Genomic DNA, 25,370 nt, shown 5'->3' on the forward strand with positions numbered 1-25,370 from the left:
ATTATTGAATAGTTTTTTGTCTCACATTTCCAAATAGCTTTCATTCACATTCATACAACCCTGCCCAAAACTACTTTCATAAGAATGCCAAAACCGGAGATGGTCAACAAGCAAAAGCCCAATCTTCTGTCAAAGATCAATCCTCCCTACCCGTTTCCGCACCATAACCCTCAATCCAGCTCCTTATTAAAGGTGCCAATGGATCCAAATCAATGACACCCACCCCCACTATCCTTCCCCTTTCAGACTATTACACATCAGACCGGTCAGTGGTGGGGCGATTTACACCCCGTCAATGAGGCACTGACCACACCACCAAGTCCTGGAGATGGTAAACCACTCCGTGCGGACCTGAGGTCAGGCGGATCGGGGGAAAGATGGTGCCGGTCGTACCATAACTCGATCGCGGCAAGTTGAGGGGAGGGGGGGGGAGGGGGAGGGGGGGAGGGGGGGGGGAGGGGGAGGGGGAGGGGAGGGAGGGGGGGGGAGGGGGAGGGAGGGGAGGAGGGGGAGGGAGGGGAGGAGGGGGAGGGGAGGGGGGACGGGGGTGAGCGGTCACATACCTGAGACGTCCCAGCCGCTGCCTCTCGCTCTGTCGATTCTCGCTATAGGATCCGGTCTCGAGCAAACGCGTCACTACCCTTACTGACGTCACTGACCGGAGGTGCAGCTCAGCGCCAGGCCAGGCGGCGCCACGTCACTGACGATCAGGGAGCGTCTGCAAGTGCAGAAAAAGCAGGGGAGCGTCTGCAATTGCCGAAACAGCGGGAGCGTCAGCAAGTACTGAAACAGCAGGGGGTGACAGCAAGAATAGAAAGTGCAAGGAGCGTCAACAAGCACAGAAGCAGAGGGGAGCATCTCCAACAACAACTTGCATTTATATAGCGTCTTTAACATAGTAAAATGGCCCAAGAGAGAACCTAACCACTTCCCTTCGATATTCAATGGCATTACCATCTCCGAGACCCTCATCGTCAACATCCTGGGGGTCATCACTGACCAGGAACTCAACTGGAACAGCCAAATAAATGCGCGGCTACTAGAGCAGGTCAGAGGCTGGGTATTCTGTGGCAAGTGGCTCACCTCCTGACCTCTGAAAGCCTCTCCATCACTTACAAGACACAAGTTAGGAGTGTGATGGAATATTCTGTACTTGCCTGGATGGGTGCAGCTGCAATAGCACTCAAGAAGCTCAACACCATCCAAGACAAAGCAGTGCGTTTGATCGGAATCCCATCCACTAGCTTAAATATCCACTCCTCTACCACCAGCGTATCATGGCTGCACTGTGTACTATCCATAGCTTCTTTTGTGGCACCTTCCAAACCCACGACCTCCATCTCCCAGAAGGACAAGGGCACCAGGTGCATGGGAACAACATCACCTCCAAGTTCTACTCCAAGTCACACACCATCCTGACTTGGACATATATCGTCATGCACTCGTTGTCACTGGGTCAAAATCCTGGAACTCCTCACCTAAGCATTTTGAGAGTACCTTCATCACAAGGACTGCAGTGGTTCAAGAAGAAAGCCCACCTTCTCAAAGGTAACTAGGGATGGCCAATAAATGCCGACCTTGCCAGCAATAACCACATCCTGAAGAATGATTAACAACAATAAAGTAGCTCCCTTCCCCAACAATCATGCTCCCCCCCCCCACTGCCTATTTGGTATCATGTCCTCTACCCTTTTGCCTTCTCAGTATACTGTCCCTTTCCTAGCATCCTCTCACTACCATCACTACCCCTATCTCTTCATCATTGAACTACCCAATCAGCCCTTGTATCCTTCCTTTGCCCTCACTCTGCTGTTACTCACCCTCAAAGCTCTATCTCCCTCGCTCCACTCAAGTTTGCTTAGGAGGGGGTCAGAGGCTCCCTCACCCTCAACCTGTTTCCTTCCGACATTCCTCATTTCCTACATTAGAACAGTGACTACACTTCAAAATTACTTAATTTGCTGCAAAGCATTTTGAGACATCCTGAGGTTGTGAAAGGCACTATAAAAATGCAAGTCTTTCTTTTTTCTTTTACCCCCTACCTTCCATGTTTTTAAAAAGTCAAATTACAGTGAGAAAAACCACCATTTTTTTCTGCCTCTCTCTTTCTGTCTCACAGTTCTTAGAAATTAAAATCTCTTTTACAGGAGATGGCAATTAAAATGTTTACATTTTCTGTCAACAAAACACCAAGGCCTTCAGGAGGTAAGGGCAGGACCCAAACTATTGGGGGACCTCAGATCCTCTACTGCTGCTTTTCTGGGCCTACTGCCACCTTCTACATGGTGGCCTTGTGAAATGGTGATAAATGGGGCAGGCGGGAGAGAAATCCACTGGAGACATGGGCCCCAACCCACATTGCTATTTGTGTGCAATAAGTAGAGTTGTCAACACAGGCTGGATGAATTCCTAGAGGTTTCATCACATGACCTCCCGCCCAGTCAAAACCTTTTTTTCCCCATCTCCAATATTTTCATAATTGATAAACAAAAGTGTTCAAAGAAAATGAAAGAAAACACACAATTTGTTTTAATGCCCCAATGCTTTTTCTCCTGGATTGTTCAAGCAGCATCCTGGAGATTAAATTTTAATTTCAGGAGACTCCAGGACATTCCTGAAGGGTTGGCAACCCTAGTGATAGGTGAAGAAGGAATAGCCAACGGTGGACCTGGCGGATTGGGGGCGGGAGAACCCCTGTTGGGTCAGCCAACCTCTATCCCTTTATTGCCCATCGCCGTCCCACTGCCCAAATTCTCCAACATGATCTCACCCAATTTCAGGCGGGATTGCAGAAGAAAAAGCCACCCACTCTTTTTCAGCTTAATACACTTTCTGAAGTTTATAGGACACAAAACAAAATCTACAACAGGTGTGTTATTGTTATACTGTCATTTTTTTCTCTCTATCTCTCAAACATGCACACTCACATCTCTCTGTTTAAAAAATCACACTCAATATACTTGAATAAAGCTTTGAAAATTTGCCTTCCAGCTTTTCTTAAATTAATTTTGAAGAAAAAATGAGCAGAAATTGTTTGGAGCTGAAGAAAAATATTCCATCACACTTCTCATGCTCAGACCCATAATCCAAATTTAGCTAATAGCGCTAGTTCTGGGCAAAAACTGTCAACAAAACACAGGTGAGATGATTAATTGGCTTCTGAATTTACCTTTTTTGGGGGGAAAATTGAACGAACAGAGCCCAACAAAAAATTATTTCTTTCTTTCTCTCTCTGTCTCTCTGTCTCTCTCTATCTCTCTGACTATTCTCTCTGCCTAATTTTCTAAAGTTTATGGAATACAAAACAAAAGCTGCAACAGGTATGTAATCATTTCACATCTTCCTTACTCTATTACACATATATAAAAAAACAAAGTAAATTTTACCAAATGTTGGATAATTCCTTCATTATCCTTTTAACAGATTTCAAAAGCTAGAGATAGTAATATATCTGATAATTAACTTAATTTATTATTGTTACAAAACATTAATCTTAAAACCCCATACAGAGCAATACAATTCAGCCTTACGTATGAAACTCACGTACACAAGATTTGGTGAGAAATCGTGAAAATGGCTTCTCCAAGTCTATTCACGCTACCTGGTCTTGAAAGTAGGCAAAAGTCTTCCTACTGAGAAAAACATTGCATTTCTTTTTATACCATCTTCTTTATGGTCTACTTCCTGCTGGATGCATCACTATCTGGTGTTTTATGACCCCTAGTTGTTTGAACAGTTTGCAAGACGGGGATGAGGGGCCTCATGTCTTTTCACACCGTTCCGTTACTTCCTATCATTGCTTTTCCCAAGCCATAGCTTTGTTGTACAAACCTTTGATGTATGTTCTATAGCAACCTATTGCCTTTTTATATTGCAGTAATCTCCTTTCTTACACTCCCCCCTACTATGATCAAATGCCCGTGTTTTAAAAGCCAAGGGGGTTATAATGGATAATCCCCAAAACCGGGCGCGGGTGTCGCGGTGCAAGATTAACCCATGCCCGGTCGTTGAGATGCAGGCAGCACGTAATATTCGTGCTTCCTGGTGATTTCTATGATTGCTGCGTGCAGCCAGCCCTACCTGCGCTATTGAATGGCTGCTCACCTGCAGAGGGCCCAGATATTGCGAGTGGCTAGCACCACTTAAAAGCACCCTGCACCTCTTAAAAAGAAGGTGCATTGTGGCTGCAAGAAGTGGTGGAAGTCAATTGGGAAGTGAATCTGTGCTGCAATATAGTGCAGCGTGGTGATGATGGGAACTCTGTTTACAAACTGATGCGTTATTTTAAAACACTGAATAAAGTTTGCGCACTACTAAATCCCACATCTTCTAATCTGCACGCCAGACTCACCAATCTGCGTGCACCAAGGTTCTCTGATGATGCACTAGAAGTCTCAGTGCAAGTGGTGGACAGAAGGAGGGGCATCCTATATCCGCAATGGGGGGGGCAAGAGGCCCTCCAGACATATGCTCCAAGGCAGTGGGAGGCCATAGGGGATGAAGTCAATGCCAGGCACATAGCACCACAAACATGGATGCGGTGCAGGAAGAAGTTCAATGCTTTGACACGAGTGGTCAAGGTGAGTGAGGTCAACTGTCACGCAGCATCTCCTACCAACTGTACCACTAGCCGCATCCACTGCTCCACGCAATACACCACCCATCACACAACTACCAACAAACTCTTACAATGCATTAACTCCAAACACTTATTTCAGACAAGTAAGAATTTATTAAAGAAAACTTGTATACAAGGGAAGCGTGCCCTAAACAATGGTCAGGGCTACGTCTTCGCTGAGTTCAAGAAACAGCTCACATTTATACAGTTAATTAGCAACACCCACCTGTCATAGAATATGGGCGTACACGTACATTCTTTATTGGTTCAGGTAGTTAGTCAATCAAAATAGGGAACCCACCCTCTGGTTCCTCATGATCGTCTCGTGATGTTGGACACAGGCCTGGGAAAGTGGTTTTCCCTTAGAAACAGCCTTTTTTTATCAGTAAGTCTGTACCTAGTCTCAAGGCTATATGGTCATTCATTTCTGTTAGTCAGACAGTTATCAGCATGAGAGAACTTGAAGTAATTAGACAATAGGGCTTCTGTATGTCTTTGGTGAGAAACTAAAATATAAGCTTTAAATTGTATTTAGCTAGTTAGTATGGTCAAATATCCATCATGCATTTCTTCATTCATGGTTTAGGTGTATTAAAAGTTAATATGGTCAGGTATCTCTTTATGCATTTCCACATTACCACTGTTGCAAGCTGCACACGCACAGGCAGCTATTCAACCATGACAGCCACATCACCCAAACATCTTGCAGGACACTTACCGACACACATCTCACTTTCTTGCAGGAGAAGGTGGCACATAACAGGAGGCAGCAAATGGCAGTAGCCCCATGGAACATAAACCTGCTGTCCTGTCTCAGGATGACAGTATTTCTGTCCCACCCCTGCCTCCCTGCCAGTGCCCTTGCTGTTGCCTGTCAGCTAACCAGCCCACTCCCTGTGGAGTATTGAAACTTTATTATAGGAACATAGGAAGATAGAAACAGGAGTAGGCCATTTAGCCCCTCAAACCTGTTCCACCATTCAATAAGATCACGTTTGATCTGTGACCTAACTCCATATACCTGCCCTAGCCCCATATCCCTCATTACTTTTAATTTTAAATCTCAGTAAAAGTGTTTAACTTCACTCCTGCAAGCCCTGGCTCTAATTTTTAGGCTATGTACCCTAGTCCTAGTATTCAAGTATAAGAGACCTTCAAAAACAGGTACAAATGCATCAGCAGCCAGAAGCAATAATCCAGCAACTAACCTGTAACTCCCGCATGATCCCTTTAAATAGCACTGGTGGTGGGGGGGGGGGGCCTCCATGCTATTTAAGACCTGTTCAGCTGTACGAGGTTAAGACAGTGCATGGGCTGGAGCTTTGAGTTCCAAAATCACATTTATCCCTTTAAATCAGCGATACACACTGATCTACCGCATATTCTCCCTACTTTAGGTGGTGCTGGCGTTGTTATCTGTGCGTGTGCAAATGCCTTTATCAATATGGCGTTCAGCGCACGTCACACTAGAAGTGTGCGCTTGCATTCCAGATACCATTTTGGGTCCTTAGGAGTTCACATAGTGCCTACCCAACGGGCACTACACGGCCTAATTTAGACCCCTATGTATTTTAATCTATCAACCTTTTTAGCTCCACATTATGCACCTATCTTATTTATTTAATAATGTATATGTGCCTATCCTGTACTGTATAAAAGTAATGTAAAAACATTACTTTCATACAGTACAGGATAGGCACATATACATTATTAAATAAATGTATATGTGTCTGTAATCTTACACAGAATAAAGCTCTTGAAATTTCTTCTCCAGTTTTTCTCCAAATAATTTTGAAAAACAACTGAGCAAAAACTGCTAGAAGCTAGAAAAATATTCCATCAGTACAGCTGACTGAACAGTATTGATACATCCTGGGAAATTAGGTACACTGCATATGTTCAGACTGCACTATTAAAATTCAGTTCAGTGCCAAAGACCTGGGAAAAAATATCAATTCCAAGCCCAGCCCAGGGAGAGGCTGAGGCATTCATTAAAACTCTATAGAAAGCTTCAAAAGAGAAATCAATGGATAAATTTAATCATGTTGCTATGAAATATGTTTTAAAAAAATTTTTGGGCCCTTATTTTGAATATTATAAGTTCCAATTACTGAGAAAAATGTGAATGAAAAATTCTCAGAAAGCATTTTAAACAATTTTTAGGGAAAGGGAGACAGGAGACAGTTGATAGTGGGCTTTTTCATTATAAATGTGGACATAGGAATTATAATGGAAGAAGAGACAAAAGTGTGACAACAGGAAGTATGGTTTTGTAGATAGGACATGTGGATAGATGTAAGATTTTTAATAAGATCCAGGTCGATCTCCCATGGTGTTGCACAAGGGGAAACAAGAACAAGTACAGACTTCAGTTTAAGGTGGGGGGGGGGGGTTAGAGGATGGGGAATAATTTGACCAGAGCATCCATTCTGTCCTTATTTTTATATAATACTTTGATTTTATGTTACTATTTATAGTTTAACAAGAAAACTCACTAATTCGGGAAGCAGAAAAGTAAAGTTGATTGCAGCGTGGGAGTTCCTCTACAGTACAAGGAACTGAAAGATGCAAAATTGAGCTGCCCAGCATTCTCACTGGTGGGCGTAATTACAGCACGTCACCATAGGCAATTTCCATTTATAAATGTGAAATTTATAATGGGAAAAGTTGATACAAAAGTGTTGCAAAAATGTGGCAATAAGAAGTAAAGTTTTCTGGAAAGGAAGTGCATGCAGACATAAAGTACAGCTAGAAATAAGATGATATGATTTGTTTGTACTGATAGAAATATTCAGCTCTATGTACTTTTTTAATATTTATATATTGCATTCTAGAATATTCAATAATTAGTTCATTGCACTTTTATCATCATATTTCTTATTTAAATGTAACTATCCCGTATTTATTTAAGTTGCAATACTGGCAAATTGTTCAGTGTAGTTAAATATTAATCTGCTACTTAACAAAAATGACCCATTTGTGTATTTGACACAGTGGTCATTTATGAAACTTTAAACTTTTACATTTGATATAAGGTTACAAGGAAGGTGAAAGATTCCATCAAACAGCGAGGTGATGGTATCCACAATTATGCAGTAAAAATGATTGATTCCAATTGAAGCCAATTACACCAGAAAAAAGAAAACTAAAATATTAATAGATTTTTAGCGGAGAACTGCATCAGTACTATGTCATAGTAAGCACAGCTAGCACTCTGGTTACACTGTCAGTTGAACAAACGTATTCATTTTAACAAGATGTTCGTGTTACAAACTGCACAGGACCTGAACACTTTAGAGAGAGATCTTCAAAAGTACTTGCCTCAAGCAGTACAGGTAAGCCTTTCCAAATAATCTTAAGAGGGAGTTGGCAGTTGACAATCAATTGAGAGATAATATCTCTGCTTTTGTTAAACTCTGGGGCTGGCCTGGTGGATCAAAAGGGACTTTTCCAGTCCTGTACATTCCTGCATTGAGACTGTTTGTGCAGCACCTAAAGTTTATCAAGGAACTTTGTTCATGTGGTTTAAACTGCTGTTAAACGGAACTATGGCAAATTGCAAATAAAACTGCGGGTCAAATAATTTGCTTTTAACTTGAGTTTTACCACTGCAATATATGATTGCAAATAGGCTGGGATTAATAGATACTGGGGAATAACTACAACTCAGTAATCTAATTAAGGGGGGGATAATATATAAATGAGAGCCTTGAAATCATGTCAATGACATCCTTTTTATTAATAATACGTACAATGAACTTTTTGAAAAGGTTCTATTTGGTTTTGGGGATTTGTCTTTTTTGTGACATCACCTCTCAGTGCTGACACTGACAACTAGTATGCTTTGATTTAATAAACACCCCCACCGTCCTTATCACCTCCCTTTCTTCCTTGCCCACTGGTCCCTTAGAAGGAGTGGCCTTGAATAGCTAAGTGCTATCTCACTGCATGCTTTCTGTTCTTATCTGCTTTGTTTCATATTATGCTAAAATCTTCCTCTTTGTCTACAGCTTGTAACTGTAAGTAATGTTTCTTTTTCCAGATTTATGGCTGTATTCTAAATATCAGAGGAAAACTAATTGATTACGATATTGCTGTGGATTCATTTCCTGACTTCAGCATTGTAATGTATCGATCGAAAAGAAAGGTGAGCACACTTATCTTCTGAACAGATTCCATACAACTCAGGATTACAGAACAAAGTGAAGTGCTACATTTTTAAAGGGTCATCAGCTTCACCAAAAATGTTTGGCAAATATACATATGAAATTTGTTTACAAACTTGCAACATCTATGAGGCAAACTATTTTGAAATGAATCATCAGTTCAGTTGTGTGTAGTGTCATTGTAATGAAAGTGACACAGCTCCTCTCCCTCTCCAGTCAAAAAATAAACAGGCTTGTTGAATAATTTCACTAGGACAATGCTTCTTTAACATTCGTGATTACAAAGCATTTTCACAGTTCAGGTATCATTGACATTTTTTCCAACTGCAAAAATGTTGATGAATAAATAAGAAGTGATCAAACCAGAGACAGTGCCCAAAGGCCTTTATGAATTTTCCACGCTTTTCAAATTCAAACAGAATTCATGAAGGTGTATATGGTATGACAACTGTCCCTAAAAATGCAGCACTCCATTGCCAGCCTACCTTTATCCATTTCTGAAGTACTATCTTCAGCCCAATATAATCTTCTATTTGTTTTTGTCAAGAGTGAAAAGATTTCCTCTGGTTTCTCTGTTTAGCAACATCGTAACCATGGTGGGGGTCTACACATGGTAACCAGGTGGGCAAAGCGCGGCGGCCACTTGGAGGGGACCCATTTATTTTCGTGGTCAGGCAATCGGCAAACTGCCAGCACAAAACTCGCCCCCAATAGGCAGCCTGCTGATTCAGAGGCGGGAAATTGGGTGGTGTGGCCACTTGTCAGCTGAAAGGGAAGATGTATTTTTCATCAGGACCAGAAAGAAGCAACACCGTGGAGCAGCAGGCAACATGAACGCATAACATACAGCAACAACTACACAAGATTTCAGATCCATTAAGGTGGAAAACCCACAACGACTGCCAGAAAGATATCTCCAAAAGCTGCTCCAATAGATTTACCTGACAGCAGCTCTTGAAATACCATTGGAAATGGCTGCCTCGTGACTTGTGCCACCATGGTTATTTGGCAGGAGCACAAACCACTGGGAGTGTGTCAGCCGTGGCTCAGTTGGTAGCACTCTCACCTCTGAGTCAGGAGATTGTGGGTTTAAGTTCCACTCCAGAGACTTGAGCACAAAATCTAGACTGACACTCCAGTGCAGTACTGAAGGAGTGCTGCACTGTCGGAAGTGCCGCCTTTCAGATTAGACGTTAAACTGAGGCCCTGTCTGCCCTCTCAGGTGGATGTAAAAGATCCCATGGCACTAATCGAAGAAGAGCAGGGGAGTTCTCCTCTGTGAATGGTCAATTTTTATCCCTCAACCAACATCAGTAAAACAAATTATCTTGTCATTATCATATTGTTGTTTTTGGGAGCTTGCTGTGCACAAATTGGCTGCCGTGTTTCCTACATTACAACAGTGGCTACACTTCAAAAGTACTTCATTGGCTGTCCTGAAAGGTGTTATATAAATGCATGTCCTTTCCTTTTTAGTCAAGCGGGCAGAGACGAAAATGGCATCAGGGTCTAAATTACATAATTTGATTCCTATTTGCATTCATGAGACTCCTGCCTGTTTCAAGCAGAAGCTTTGCCCGCCCGGATTAAAGTCTGCCCAAAAATCAGAACAGATATCAAAGCAGCAATGTTGGCACGATTAGCAGCCATTTAATTTTGGTTCCACTACTGCTCTGTGTTTGAGTGCAAGCAGGGCAGCAGTGAGATGAAAATCACTCCCATTGAGATTTCCTCTTTCTAGTAAAATTGTAAACACATTCTGAAAGAATGAATTACGATTTCAGTGGAAATAGTGAACATAGGAAACCTTCATGATGGTGACCAGAGAAGATCTTGCCCCAAATATATTTTTCCAGATAAAATTTGTTTCCTTTTTATGTTTTTCGCACAAAAGTGGATAGGAGGGGAGAAAATTAAAGGTGGCAATAATGTAAAATTTTGAGGTTATGCTAATAACAATAATATATTATGCTAAATAAACCTGTATTGAATTGTTAACTAGGTTAATTAGGAAACTGTTTTTTCATTGTACTCAAAGTCACAAGTGCTACTTATAGGACACTCGGTGGATGTATTTAAATATTCTCCCTCCATGTGTGAGTCTAGCCTGTGAATGCTCACATTGCTCATAGGATTACCTGGAACTTTTACGGCAAATTATATCATTTTGACCTGAAGGTGACAACTAATAAGCTTCAGCATTATCATCAATGAAATAAGGTGATCTGCTCCATATATTATTTTTCTTCCTCTATTCAAAATACAGAAAGAGACAAATGAGTATCTGTACAAATGCACATTCTTTACAAAGGACCCAAACAGTGTGTGGCCATTGTTGATGGAGACCAATATGATTGAATGGAAACATGTCATCAGTTTTGAAGGTATATTTAATGTTTAAAAATTTCTAATATTTCCTTAAATATATTTTCAGTACCATTCATAGGTGCACAATGTCAGTAATTTCTGGTTGTTAGCTAAAAAAAAATTGTTTGCAAAGCATTAACTGGTATAAAGTATTAAAGGTAATGTAAATACATTGGGCCCGATATTAGGAGGGAGGCGGGTTGGCAGCGGGGGGTCGACTGGGCGCGTGGGTAATGCGCCCGGTGAATTCAGGGTGCTCCGCATGCAATCGCAGCCTAATTGAAGGCACTTACCTTGGCTTCTGGGTTTCCCGTCCTAGACCTGCGCAGCGGGTGCACTGCGCACCCGCATCACAGGCTGTCAGCAGGAGGAGCCCTATTTAAAGGGGCAGTCCTTCAATGCTCCTCCTGCAGCAAACAACCAATTTAGGAGCATGGAGCAGGCCAGAGGCAAGGCTGCTCCAAGGTTTTCTGACTCCTCACTCTAGGTGCTGCTCGATGGGGTGAGGAGTTGGAGGGAAATCTTTTTCCCATCGGATGGGAGGAAGTGCCCTCCCTCCATCACCAAGAAGGCCTGGCTGAAGGTGGCCGAGGAGGTCACCAGCAGTGGCAATGTGTCCAGAACCTGGGTGCAGTGCAGGTAGAGATTTAATGACCTAACCAGGTCAGCCAAAGTGAGTATACTAGCGCATTCTCCCACACTCCGTCTTCCACATCACCTCCACCACCACACAGCCCCTTCTGCACTACCACCACAACGCTCTCGCATCACTCCTCACATCCACTCAACTATCATCCTCACCTTGCCTGCACATACTCACCGTCACAGTTCCCATTCGAACACTACCACGCAATCCAATCCTCATACAATCTCATGGCTATGTAACACATGCACCCTCCCATGCATCTCCCTCACGCTCAACCCCACCCACACCAATGCATGCAGCGGGTCACCATGCAACCATCACTCAATCACGCCTCTGTGTTTTGCCTTGATAGGAGAAGAGATGCCAGAATGCCCGGGAGAGGGCAAGGACCGGAGGGGGCCCGCCACACCAGGTGGCATTAACAGATGCGGAGCAGCAGGCACTCGAGATAAGCCGCACGCTGGAGTGCCTGTCCATGGCGGATGCCGAGACTGGGATTGCACAAGTGGCTGGTGACAGAAATCTAACAATCAGCACTCATGATAGCGAATGATTTTAGCATCACTTGGCATCTGCAGCACCTCAACATCTGTCCACGTGCTTAATATTGCTTTCTGTTCTCTTGCAGGCCCATCTGTGACCGCCGTGAATGTGGAGGGCGATTCCTCAGAGGACCTGCGGCCTCTGAGGGTCCATCGTCACATCTGAGCCAGCCATCCACCAGAGCAGATACACACACCTCGGTGGGTCCCCATCCTCACTTAGTTGGGCTTTCACATGGTGAGTCACCACGCACATGTGAGCACGAGCAGACCCAGGTGGCAGGGGCAGCCGTGGAGAGTCCGTGTCGGTGGGAACACTCTTCTCCAGGCTCTGCGCAGCTGGACCCAGATGCTGAACCCTGGGGGCCAGCCGTGAAAAGGAGAGTCATCGAGGGGCAGCAGCACATTGCTGAGGTACTGGAACAGTTGCCACACACACTCTCCACAATCGCACAGAGGATGGAGGAGTCCAACTCCTGCATGCGTGGAATACTGTCACAGGGACATGAAGGCATCTCTGAGATAGTGTCGCAGGTAGGTGCAGGAATGTCCGCGATGGAGGAAAGGCTAGCCTCCATCGAGCGTCAAGCACGGCTCAACAATGAGTCCATTCACGCCCTGACAATGGCCGTTCGGATTCAGGGTGAGCAACATTCTGCCGCCTTAAACAGGCTGACAGATACCTTACAACTGGTCTGCCAAGGCTTCAAACAAGTCCCCCAAACTGTCGTCCAGCAGGGCGGAAGGAGTGATGTGGGCCTGGGCCAGGAGAGAGGTGATGGTGAAAGGGGACATGGAAGTGGGGACGCCATTCAAACCGCTCCCACGTCTCACCCGTTGCCCCCCTCTCAACCAGTACCCGCAATGCTGCCCCCTCTCCAGGTGGCCGGGTCTGCCCCTGCACAGGTGCAGGTGGAGCAGTCTTTGGAGGGGCCCTCACGGGCACTGAAACCCAGAGGGCATCCGCGCAAAGCATCTCATCGGTCAGGGCTCTGCTGAAGCCACAGGGGTAGCACCACGTAGGGGTTCCCGTAAACGTAAGGCGAAGGATTTGTGAGCACAAAGGGGATGCACAGGGTTGAAAGACGAAATATCATGTTTTTCATTTATTTTCCTTTGTTTTGCAAAAAATCATAAAAATTGTTATCATCACTACTGCCATGTCTTTGAAAATCTTGTCTGGTTTGCGCAATAATGCCCTTTCCTGAGGATCACTATGAAGACCCACACCTGATGCCACCCATTGTGTCACTGCAGAGTGGGTGTAGGTGTATGTGCAGGGCTCTTTTGTGCAGACGACTGAGAGACGCCGGCCATGTCCCCAGTGGCACACTGAAAGGATGCGGAGGAGAAGTTGTTGAGGGCAGTGGTGACTTTGACAACGACAGGTAAGAAGATGGTGCTCGGGCCAGCCGGGAGCAGCTCGGCATCAAGGAGGCTGCAGATGTCTACGACTACATGTTGAGTGACTCTAAGCCTCCGTGTGCACTGCTGCTCAGAGAGGTCCAGGAATCTGAGCCTCGGTCTGTAGACCCTGTGGCAAGGGTAGTGCCCCCTGCGACGCATCTCTCTCTGCGGTTGCCCTCCCTCCTGCTGTGCAGGTGGATGTGTCACAGCACTGTGTTGTGGAGCTCCACGTGTCAGAGGTGGACGGCGAGGCTGGTGATGCTGTTCGTCCTCTGAGGAGGTCATGACTGCAGCTATGGTGGCCCCCATCCGGAAGATGTACGTTTGAGGGGGTCCGCAAGGTAGGTAAATGTGTCTGCACACCGGGGTTGAGGTTGCAAGGTTGTGAATTTTATTGTTAGGAGGAGTGTGGTGGAGGCCAAACTTTGTCCAAAGTGACAGATTGGCCTCCTGCAATGACCTTTGCAACTGCCACAGGGTGGTGGCTGCAACACGTCCATTTCAACTGGGAATGTTCCCCCCAGGATGGGAAACAGTCCCAGTTGATATGAAAATCCCACCCCTCCTAAAATATCATGTCAATCAGATCTGCAAATGACCTGAAGTACCTACTTAATTGGTTTAAGTGGGATCCCGCCGGCTTTAATTACCGGCGGGAGTCCCGCATGTGGAGGCTGTGCGCGCATGTAAGCGCATCACTGGGGAACCCGGAATTGGGCGGGTTGGAGCCGGGCTCCAGACCCGCCCCGGGAATCCCCGATTTGCGGAGCCCCCCACCCCCTGCCACGAACCCGCCAGCTCGAAGGTCCGAAAATCGAGCCCATTGTTTCTTTTAAGAATGTTTTTGGACATTTTTTTTAAAATTGTATTTTTAATAGTACTTTGTGGTGCTTGAACCACATAAAAATAAAATCAAAACTTTTATTGATTTTATCATTACTATAAGATCTACAGCAGATCAAGCAGAAGGCCCACCACCACCTTCTCAGGACAACTACGGGCAATAAATGCAGCCTTGCAGGTGTAGCCCATATCCTGAGAACAAATAAAAATGCTCACAAGGGAGCATGTGCATCATGCTCTCCCTAAGTAGCAATAACCTAAATAGAATTAATAACTTTGATATAAATGAAGGACCAGACAGAATAAAGGGACTCAAAACAAGTAAATATTACGGAATAGATGTTATTTATTCCAGAATACTAAGAGAGTCATGGATTGAGATTTGTGAGGCATTGCTGGTCATTATGATGAAGTTGATGAACATTGGGAAGGTACCATTAGATTGGAACAGGTTAATGTGGTACCCGTTTTCAAAAAAGGGCAATAAAACAGATGCAGACTACTAGAGACCCCATTAATCTTACCTCAGTTCTGTGTAAAATAATGGAATTGATTATCAGGAGTAAACCTCAGGATTTTCTGTAAACAGCAGTCAATAAGGCTTTACATAGAAATTACAATATGGAAACAGTCCCATAAGCCCAACCAGTCCATGCTAATATTTACCCTTCTCACAAGTAGTAGTCCTAATCTCGCATGTTCCCGCCCTGTTCCCTTTTCTCTTTATTCCCTTTTCTTTCAGCCATCTATCAAACCTACTCTAGATGAACCCCGCATACAGGTCGTTAAACTGGTCAAAGTGGGTCTATCTGAGGATCCAGGCTTAGAAACCCCTGAAAACACTGTCACCACGTAAACAAGGGGGGCTAATTGGGCACAAAGGTTAAAATCTTTGGAGTTAGTAGATCCAGCTGGCCAATGAGCGCTTGCCAGCAATGCATTTCCTGTGCCCCGTGCTGTAGCAGGTGCCCAAGAAGCGTCCATACTGGCACGAGAACCTGTCCACAATATGTAAAACAGTCAACCCCACCCTGGACATGGACATGCCAGCAGGGTCAGCAGTGGAGGTCAGTGGTGCCCGCGCTGCCGCATTTATACGGGCAGTGCTGGACTTGGGATTTTTGGGACTGTCGTGTATTTTCTGGTTAGTGCTATCGTTATATCAATGTTTAATGTGCTTGTACAAAATTCCTCTCAGTGCTATTTTAATGCAGACACCAGCCTGTTTTATTTTAAATGGAATGGATGTGTTAAGCACTTGTGTGAAAACAACATTTATCAGGATGTCTCAAAGCTTTTCACAACTATTTCATTCATTTTGAAATGTAGGGAACCATTTTCGAGTCGTGCCCAAAACCGGCAGAAAGTGGGCGAGGCATTCATTACGCTCATCCAACCCACTGACGCGAGGCACGCGCCTCATTTCCATAATGAGGGCAAGATATCAGCACAACTTGCACTTGTAATTAACTGCTCGCCCATTTGAAAGGGTGGGAAATCCAGCGGGACTCTCACAATTTAAAGGCGGCCTTCACTTCTTAAAGAGGAGGTGCCTTTAGAGAATGGTGAATGACAGAGCTGCTGCTGCTGACGTCCCCGGCTTCTCGGACAGTACCATGGAGGTCTTGGTGGAGGAGGTGGCTGTGAGGAAGGAGGTGTTGTTCCCCACAGAAGGGTGCAGAGTGCCCTCCAGATAGCCCACCGACAGTGGACAGAGGTAACAGAGCACATGAATTCCAGGAAACTGTCACCACGGACCTGGCAGCAATGTAGGAAAAAATTCAATGGACTGACCAGAGCTAAGGTAAGACTCCCATTCACAGATTTCGTACAGTCTGCACAGCCCAGCACCACTTTACTGTAGCCCCAAGGCTAACAACCCTTGCTACCTCTACTTTCCATCTCTCTCCTCCAATCACAGCAACAGACATGAACGTACCTCCTTCTGCTACCACTTGTGCACTCTGTGCCTTCTTCTGCCCTCACAATTACTGGTCCCTCTTCCCCAAACCTGATACTTCTTTCTCTCACCATAAACACTATGCTAAGCTGCCATTCACATCTTCAACAGGCCAAGCACTAACATCCTCCCACTTTTCTTGCAGGACAAGCTAGTGCACAACAAGAGGGAGTTGTCCAGATCTATACAAGGGCCACCATCTATCCAGGAGCTCATGCCAATGGAGGAGGCAACAATCAATGTGAGAGAGAGCTTGATGTGGCTGGAGGGAAGCATCCTGCAGGGTGTTTGGCCGTCTTCCTCTCCTTTTCTCTTGAGAGTGAAGTCTCTCCCTCACACACGCAGAGTGATAACCTGGTGGTCTACAGAGCGACCACTCATCTGCTGCCTTCCATTGCTACTAAGCGCTAACTCTTGTCTATCTCCCCTCATTCCAGGTCCTTTGTAAGTCCCAGGGCCAACTGCAATAGAGGAGATCAGCCCTCCTGAAGAAGCACTGTCACTCACTCTGACCTTTGTAAGCACCCGCTCAGAAATCAGCATTCCGCAAACCCTTGGCGGTTAGTTTCAAAGGTCCGCATTGGGTGATTCACCGTGCACAGGTGAGCAAGGCGAAGGGCAGGGGGAAAGGATGGCACAGGACACACCTCTCTGGAGGGCGAGCTCACGTCCTACGTCTGTTATAGAGGGTGCAGATGAGGACTTCCAGGGCCCAGTTTTAAAAGAAGACTGAGAAGTGTCCACCAGCAATTAATCGGTTGAATAGCCTGCCAGGGAGCCTCCACACCATGTCAGACAGCATGGACGAGTCCACTTTCAACTTGTGGGGGGGTCATTGCACATAGCATCAAGGCAATGCAGTTAACCATGGAGTATGTGGTTAATTCTATGAATGCTGCAACAGACCCAGTGGAAACAGTTCTGACAGCTTCATTGGAAGCTCAGACTGCTGCCATTCAGGCTCTGGGCTCCACCATCTCCACAGGCTTCCAGAGTTTGCATGAAAGCATGGATAGGGGATTCACTGCTGTCACAGCCCTCCTGCAGACTGCTCTCCCAGTCGAGATGTGTTGGGGCTCATGGCCTTTTCTGTGTCCAGTGCACTCAGCCATTTCTTGATGTCACTTTGAGTGAATCAAATTGGCTAAAGACTGGCCTCTATGATGGTGGAGACGTCAGGAGGAGGCCAAGGAAGATTATCCAATTGGCACTTTAGGCATTGTCTTTTGCATCAGAATAGGTAGGTGAACACTAACATCAGGCACTAGGGGCTCGCACCAGGGTGATTATTAGTCTATGGATGTGTTAATACTTATTGTCAATTGTTATCTTTTACAGAATTCTTGGTGCGTAGAGTTTGTTTAGTGAGTACTTGTTGGCCAGGCAATGTGATTTGACTGAAAGACCCATGCTGGTGTTTGGGTTGAGTGCAATCCTATGGATGGAAGGACTGTGAATGATGTTGGGAGGGATTGTTGATGCAGGGGAATAGCAAGTAGTTAGCCAAAACATTCCTCAATAAGCTGCTGTCAAAGAGCTCTCGCAGCTGGCAGGATGGGCAGGCCTTTCTCTTCCTCATCATACGCATTGTCTTCCTCTTCTTCATGCTCCTCTTCTTCCACATTTTCCTCCACAGGTGGCTCGATGAGTTGGCCCCTTTGCATGGAAAGTTGTGGAACATGCAGAATATGACAGCAATCCTGGAGACGTGTTAGGGGCTGTACTGTAGGACACCTCCAGAGGGATGAGTGAAGAAAATAAAATTAAAATGAAGCTTTACTTGAGATGCCAATGGATTGCTCTATCAGTTTTGGTAAAGTTTTGGCTTTGATTGTATCTCATCTCAGTGTCTGTGCACCAATTCCTGCCAGGTATCATGAGCCACATCTGCAGGGGATAGTATTTGTCCCCATGCAGCCAGCCACTGACCCGATGGTCTGTGTGAAAGAGAGGGGGAATTGAGGACTACTGCAGGATGAAGGCATCATGGCAGCTGCCAGCATACCTGCCACAGACTGGCATGATGCACTACATGTTGCCACACAACCAGCTGTTCATTCAGCAAATGGAAGCCCTTCTTTTTCACGTGTACTGCAAGGTCTTGTGTTGGAGCACGCAAAGCTACGTGTGTGCAGTCGATGATGGTCTCTACTTGGGGGAAGCCTCTTTTTAAGTTTCATTTTAATTTTCTTTTCTTCACTCATCCAGTGAGGTCCAGCTTTTGCCTCAGTGCCTTTACTTCTTGTGAGAATATGTTCAGTCTGTACCTTAATTATATCCTGTTTGAACATTTCCAATTGTTCATGCACTGACTTATTTGCCAATTTTTCTTTCCAGTTTATCTGGACTAGCTCCCTTTTTATCTTACTGGAATTTGCTTTTTTCCAGTCAAGTATCTTTACCTCTCCTTTTCAATTTTTATATGAAACCTAATTGCTGTTTCCTAGTTGTTTCCCCAACCTTACAACATTTACTTCTCCCACTTCATTTCCGAGAATGAGATTCAACACTGCAACTTTCATTGTTGGACTAAAAACAGACTAATCCAGAAAGCAATCCTTATTCAAAACCCCTCCCCTTCTTTGCCGCCAATATTACTCTTATTTATGTCTGTCTCTGGATAATTAAAGTATCACCCTTGGCTCAGTGTTAGCGCTCTTGCCTGAGTCAGAAGGTCTTGGTTTCAAACACCCCTCCAGAAGCTTGAGCACATAATCTAGGCTAACGCTTCAGTGCAGTACCGAGGGAGATGTCAACTTTTGGATGAAATGATTAACTAAGGCCCCATCTGCTGGGTTAGGTGGAGATAAAAAAATCCCATGGCACTATATGAAGAAGAGCAGAGGAGTTCTCTCAATGTTCTGGCCAACATTTATCCCTCAACCAACATCACTAAACCAGAGTATCCGGTCAGTTATCTGTGTTTGTCCACATTACAACAATGACTACACTTCAAAAGTAATTTATTGGCTGTGAAGCACTTTGGAACACCTTGAGGCAATATATAAATACAAGTTCTTTCTAAAAGGTACCAATTATTATGGGCTTGTTGTTCCTGCATTTTTCTCCAACTTTTCTACATATCTCCTCCTCCAAAACCCAGAAATCACACAATGATCAGTTCTCTTTTTTGCTGTTAATATCTGATATAGAATTATGTTAATTCAACTAAAGGAATTGACTGCTTGTTCATGGATGTGATACAAGAAGCTGCACGTTGCAGAAACGCTACGCTGGAGCTGGATGGAAAACTAAGCTATATTATGGTGCTGGAGAATCCTAGTGACATGCCATCACAGAGGTGGGTATACCTAAAATGGGGTGGAAAAGTTAAATAACCCAGTATTCCCACTCCTGATCATCATCCAGTAATCCCTGCTGGAAAGCGTGAGCGCGTGTGTGTGCCTGAGTGTGTGCACGCGAGTGCATGTGAATGTGCACGTGTGAATGTGTGTGCACTCATTGATGCTGGGTGAAGGTGGAATCAGGCACAGCCGTGAAAGTCTGTTACTTGGCACTGTTCAAGTAGTCCACTGCCTGTCCAAGTTTACAAATGAAACATGGTCACTTTGGTAAGGTACAAGAGGGCAGCGCCATCTGTGGAACTGTACCCCAACAGGAGGCACAGCTTCAACTGAGAAGGAGCAAGGGGGGAAAGTTGAAAAAAACTTACAATAAATGCATTCAAAAAGCTGGAAATGTCAGAATTGCCCAAACACAAGCCAGAGAAATAACTTCAACAAGTGAATCACTCTGGAAACAGAACTCATTCTAAAAATATAGGGGGTCATTTTAATCGCCCAGGACGGGTGGGTGTGGGAGTTAAAAATAAAAAATGGGAAACCCGACCCCACCCACCTCCAACAAGCCCACTTTTGGTTTTAACGGAGAAGGGCTGGGGGCCAAGCGACTAACCTGCTCTCTAGAGGTGGGCCCGACATTAAAATATTTTAATGAGGCTGTGAGCCTAAGATTTTATCTCCATTCCAGATTTAACACTGAGGGGAGGCTGCTGGATGGAGCAGGTAAGTGCCTTTCCAGCATCGTGGGCCAGGAGAAGCAGGAGTGCTTCCCCTCGGCCCACCAAGCTTACCTGTAAACCACCCCATGATCGGACCCCCTTGATCAGATGACCCCTTCCACTATCGGATCCCCCCCATGTCCGACCATCCCCTTCCACTGTGTCCAATCCCCGATGTCCAATTCCTCCCCCTCAATCGGACACCCCCGAGATCGGACAACCCAGAGATCGGACACCCCTGAAATCGGACACCCCCACGATCGGAACCCCCCCCCCATGTCGACTCCCCCCCACCGATGAATGCCCCTGATGTCAGCCCCATGATGTCCGCCCCATGATCTCCCCCGAGGATCTCCCTCAGCGATCTCCCTCCGATGTCCGCCCCTCGATCTCCCTCTGATGTCCTACTCACCACCCTCCCTCCCTCCACTCCCCGGCTGCAGTCTGGAGTGGCAGGTCTACTCCCCCCGACAGTCAACCAGCCTCTCAATCTGGTTGGCTGTCACTGGGAAACCGATTCAAAAAATTTTAATTTGGCAGGACCTCCCCCCATGCTCCCTCCCCGCCATTAGCGGAGCCATTAAGTCAGGTCCTAAGAATAACTCAAGCCTTATAAATGGGCCTTCCTGTTTATTGGTTAGATACTCTGCCCATTGAATATATTCAACATTACAGCATCCGAAGAAATAATTGGGAATGGCTTAATTTGATTAAAGAGAATGACCCCTTTAATTTTTAGTGGCCCTTTCTTCCTGGTGCATCAGCACACAAATGGTAAATGACGGTGGCACAGTATGGCAGAATCATATTTAAATCAGTGAGCCTAACATCAGTGGTAGGAAAATTATTGGAAAAAATTCTGAAGGACAAAATTAGTCTCCACTTGGAGAAGCAAGGATTAATCAGGGATAGTCAACATGGCTTTGTCAAGGGAAGATCATGTCTGACTAATTTGATTGAATTTTTTGAGGGGGTGACTAGGCGTGTGGATGAGGGTAACGCAGTGGATGTGGTATACATGGATTTCAGTAAGGCCTTCGATAAAGTCCCCCACAGGAGACTGGTCAAGAAGGTACGAGCCCATGGAATCCAGGGTGCCTTGGCACTTTGGATACAAAACTGGCTTAGTGGCAGAAGGCAGAGGGTGATGGTCAAAGGTTGTTTTTGTGACTGGAAGCCTGTGGCCAGTGGGGTACCACAGGGATCGGTGCTGGGTCCCTTGCTGTTTGTGGTCTACATTAATGACTTGGATATGAATGTAAAAGGTATGATCAGTAAGTTCGCTGATGATACAAAAATTGGTAGGGTGGTAAATAGCGAGGAGGATAGCCTCAGTCTGCAGGACGATATAGATGGGTTGGTCAGATGGGCAGAACAGTGGCAAATGGAATTTAACCCGGAAAAGTGCGAGGTGATGCACTTTGGAGGGACTAACAAGGCAAGGGAATACACAATGAATGGGAGGACCCTAGGCAAGACAGAGGGTCAGAGGGATCTTGGTGTGCAAGTTCACAGATCCCTGAAGGCGGCGGAACAGGTAGATAAGGTGGTAAAGAAGGCATATGGGATACTTGCCTTTATTAGCCGAGGCATAGAATATAAGAGCAAGGAGGTTATGATGGAGCTGTATAAAACACTGGTTAGGCCACAGCTGGAGTACTGTGTGCAGTTCTGGTTGCCGCACTACAGGAAGGATGTGATCGCTTTGGAGAGGGTGCAGAGGAGATTCACCAGGATGTTACCAGGGCTGGAGCGCTTCAGCTATGAAGATAGACTGGGAAGATTGGGTCTGTTTTCCTTGGAGCAGAGGAGGCTGAGGGGGGACATGATTGAGGTGTACAAAATTATGAGCGGCACAGATAGGATGGATACTAAGGAGCTTTTTCCCTTCGTCGAGGGTTCTATAACAAGGGGACATAGATTCAAGGTAAAAGGCGGGAGGTTTAGAGGGGATTTGAGAAAGAACTTTTTCACCCAGAGGGTGGTTGGAGTCTGGAACTCACTGCCTGAAAGGGTTGTGGAGGCAGGAACCCTCACAACATTCAAGAAGCATTTGGATGAGCACTTGAAATGCCATAGCATACAAGGCTACGGACCAAATGCTGGAATATGGGATTAGAGTAGACAGGGCTTGATGGCCGGCGCGGACACGATGGGCCGAAGGGCCTCTATCCGTGCTGTATAACTCTATGACTCTATATCTATGAAGTGAAATATAATTCTGCTTGATAGAGTAAATGTATTTACAGGGCTGATTTTCCTGACTTTTGCCCCTGAAGAACGCCCAGTTCCCAGGGCGCAACGGTCAGGAAAAAGGATGGAGACCGCGCAAACCAGGTCTCAGCCCCTTCCACATTGACCCATGATTTCAGAGGCTTTCTGGGGGTGGAGCAGATCAGGAGAGAGCTTGGCCTGCACCTGCGGTACTTGCAGGTCAGTCGAAGGCATTTAGAAGAGGTGGGAGAGGCGTTCCTGGGCTCCGATCATTTTCCTGTGCGACGATTGGATAACAAATAAACAAATTGGACAACAAATGGTGCTGTGGCCTCCCCTGTGCCCCCCACCAACTGAAGGGTCTGTGGGTGCCCCGGGGACAGGCCGAAGAATTTCTTTTTACACACTTTTAAACCCAGCCCAGATGTTGCAGTCTTATCGGGGCCTTCTGGCTGCAGATCTCCATTGACAGTCAGAAGGTCCCAATCTCCAAGGCCTGACACAGATGCAGGCCTGCCCCTTCAGCCAGCGTTCAGTCCTGCAATGGGACAGACCTGCACCAGGCTATGTAAATCCTAGGGCTCTTGTCCAGTGCTGGGTGGGAAGCAGAGCAGGAAAATCTGCCCTCATATCTCTTGAACTGTAGTTATAGTGCACATTACGGTTACAATAAATTAAATCTTATCCTTTTTTTCAAGGACTGATATTGCTTCAAGAATAAGTCATTTGGACTTGTCACATGCGGAGTTAGTAAACAGAACCTGGAAGTTTGGAGGTGATGATACTGGGCTCAGGTTTGTGGAAAACGCCATTCAAAACTTCCCTAACTGTTGTCTTCTGGATGAAGCTGGAAATCCTGTCTCCTGGATACTGAGCTATCCGTATTGTGCATTGGGATTGCTATACACAGTACCAGAGCATCGCAGGAAGGGCTATGCCAAAATACTGGTGACCACATTTGTAAAAACTCTGCAGGACCTTGGATATCCTGTGTATTGCCACATTGAAAAAACTAACAGTGCATCTTACACTTTATTTAAGAAACTTGGTTTTAAGGAGGTCCCAGGTTGTACAATGATGTGGCTCTTATCCAAACCTGATACATTCAGTACTTGATTTTATTGCCTATATTCCTTGTTAAAGCACAACTCAATGCTTTTAGTAAATCAATTAAAATGAAAAATACAATTTTATTTTCACATTTTTATGCCTCCCCACATCTTCCAACTGGAACTGAACTGAAGGGACCGAGTGTAATGTACCCAAGTTTGTTGACGATACAAAGCTAGGTGAGAATGTAAGCTGTGAGGAAGACACAAAGGGGTCAATTTTAAAATTAAATTGCGGGCGTGTTGGGGGCGGGGGGGCTCCGAAAATCCCGAGCGCGTTCGGAACCCGGCTCCAACCCGCAGACTTCCGGGTTCCCCATTGACGCGTCTGGGCGCACACGCACCTCCCGAGTGCAGATGTCCCACCGGCAATTAAAGCCGGCGGGATGATAGTTATTTGGATACTTAAAGTACTTAATTTTGTCCACATTAAGGCAGGGGTTGGATTTTGAAGCATCCTCAGCATGTTTCCTGTGCTGTGGCAAACCCTCCATGTTCTACCAGACGTGTTTCAGCCAGCAGCCAGTCGGACATTCAAATGCTTGTTTGACAGATGGGGAGAAAAGGTGAGTTCTTGCTGCAGGGCACTCAGTTCTTTCACACAAACTTTTGGCTGCAAGATCTTTGTGTTTTCACTAAAAATTCTTACTTTCCACTCACAATTCTTCTGTTCATACATATTTAACAATTTTTCAGATCCCCTCAAACTCACACCGTCAGGATGGGGGGTGCCGTTGCTGCATTCACCACTACATCCGAGGACGAGCAACATCACCAGCCTCACCAGGCACGGCGTGCACTTCCGCCACTTGCAGCTCCACAACACAGTGTTGTGCCACAGGCACCTGCACAAGAGCACAGAGGGCAACAACAGAGAGGGGTGCCGCTTGAGGAGGCCCCATCCACATCTCCAATCCACTTCTGCCACCCATATGGAGGAGGAGGAGGAGGAACCCATGGGCAGAGCAGCAGCTCATCTGGCTGCTCATGAAGCCAAGGAGAAACTGATATGTGAACGGTCCTCCCAACATCAGAAAGTGTGAACAGTCCAGTCATCACATCACTTGGAAAGAGCAGCGCCCACACCAGGCCGGCCACCGCTCCCTGTACAAAACAGTCCTGCAACTACACATACACCCACTGTAAAGTGACCCAATGGGTGGCTTCAAGTGTCGTTGTTCGTGGTGAACCTCACAAAAGGGCCCTATCACAAAAGCCAGTCAAGAATGGGCAAGATGTGGCAGCAGTGGTGACAGTCATAAAATTTAATGTCACTTTAACAAAAACTAAATATAAATGAAAAGCGTGACAGTCTGTCAAACACTTGCGCATACCCTTTGTGCTCACAAAACCTTTGCCTTTCTCTTCCGACTACTTCTACGTGGTGCATCTCCTGTAGCTGCAGCAGAGGTATTGCAGGTTGTTCATGTTCATGCCCTGACTGCTTAGATGCTTTGGGCCTATGCGCTCGGGGTTT

General features: G+C 45.6%; 2 protein-coding genes across 3 annotated transcripts in view; one reads left to right on the top strand and one right to left on the bottom strand.

Annotated features, from left to right (window-relative positions):
- The window catches only part of LOC137324598 (protein transport protein Sec23B), a 71,935-nt gene extending 71,283 nt beyond the window's left edge, over window positions 1–652 (bottom strand). Inside the window, exon 1 of one of the 2 annotated variants that reach the window (XM_067989076.1) lies at window positions 564–652. The gene's annotated coding sequence lies outside the window, so the exon portion shown is untranslated. The remainder of the gene's footprint in view (window positions 1–563) is intronic. The other variant, XM_067989075.1, reaches the window with a different exon arrangement.
- On the top strand, window positions 577–23,922 carry LOC137324600 (glycine N-acyltransferase-like protein 3). The gene is made up of 5 exons (XM_067989082.1): window positions 577–1,548; window positions 8,661–8,765; window positions 11,051–11,168; window positions 19,724–19,850; window positions 23,483–23,922. The coding sequence occupies exons 2-5, from the start codon at window positions 8,745–8,747 to the stop codon at window positions 23,898–23,900; spliced, it is 684 nt and encodes a 227-aa protein (XP_067845183.1). The 5' UTR covers window positions 577–1,548; window positions 8,661–8,744; the 3' UTR covers window positions 23,901–23,922.
- The last annotated feature ends 1,448 nt before the right edge of the window (window positions 23,923–25,370 follow it).

This window comes from Heptranchias perlo, chromosome 8 (assembly GCF_035084215.1).
Source record: "Heptranchias perlo isolate sHepPer1 chromosome 8, sHepPer1.hap1, whole genome shotgun sequence".
NCBI classification, from domain to species: domain Eukaryota; kingdom Metazoa; phylum Chordata; class Chondrichthyes; order Hexanchiformes; family Hexanchidae; genus Heptranchias; species Heptranchias perlo.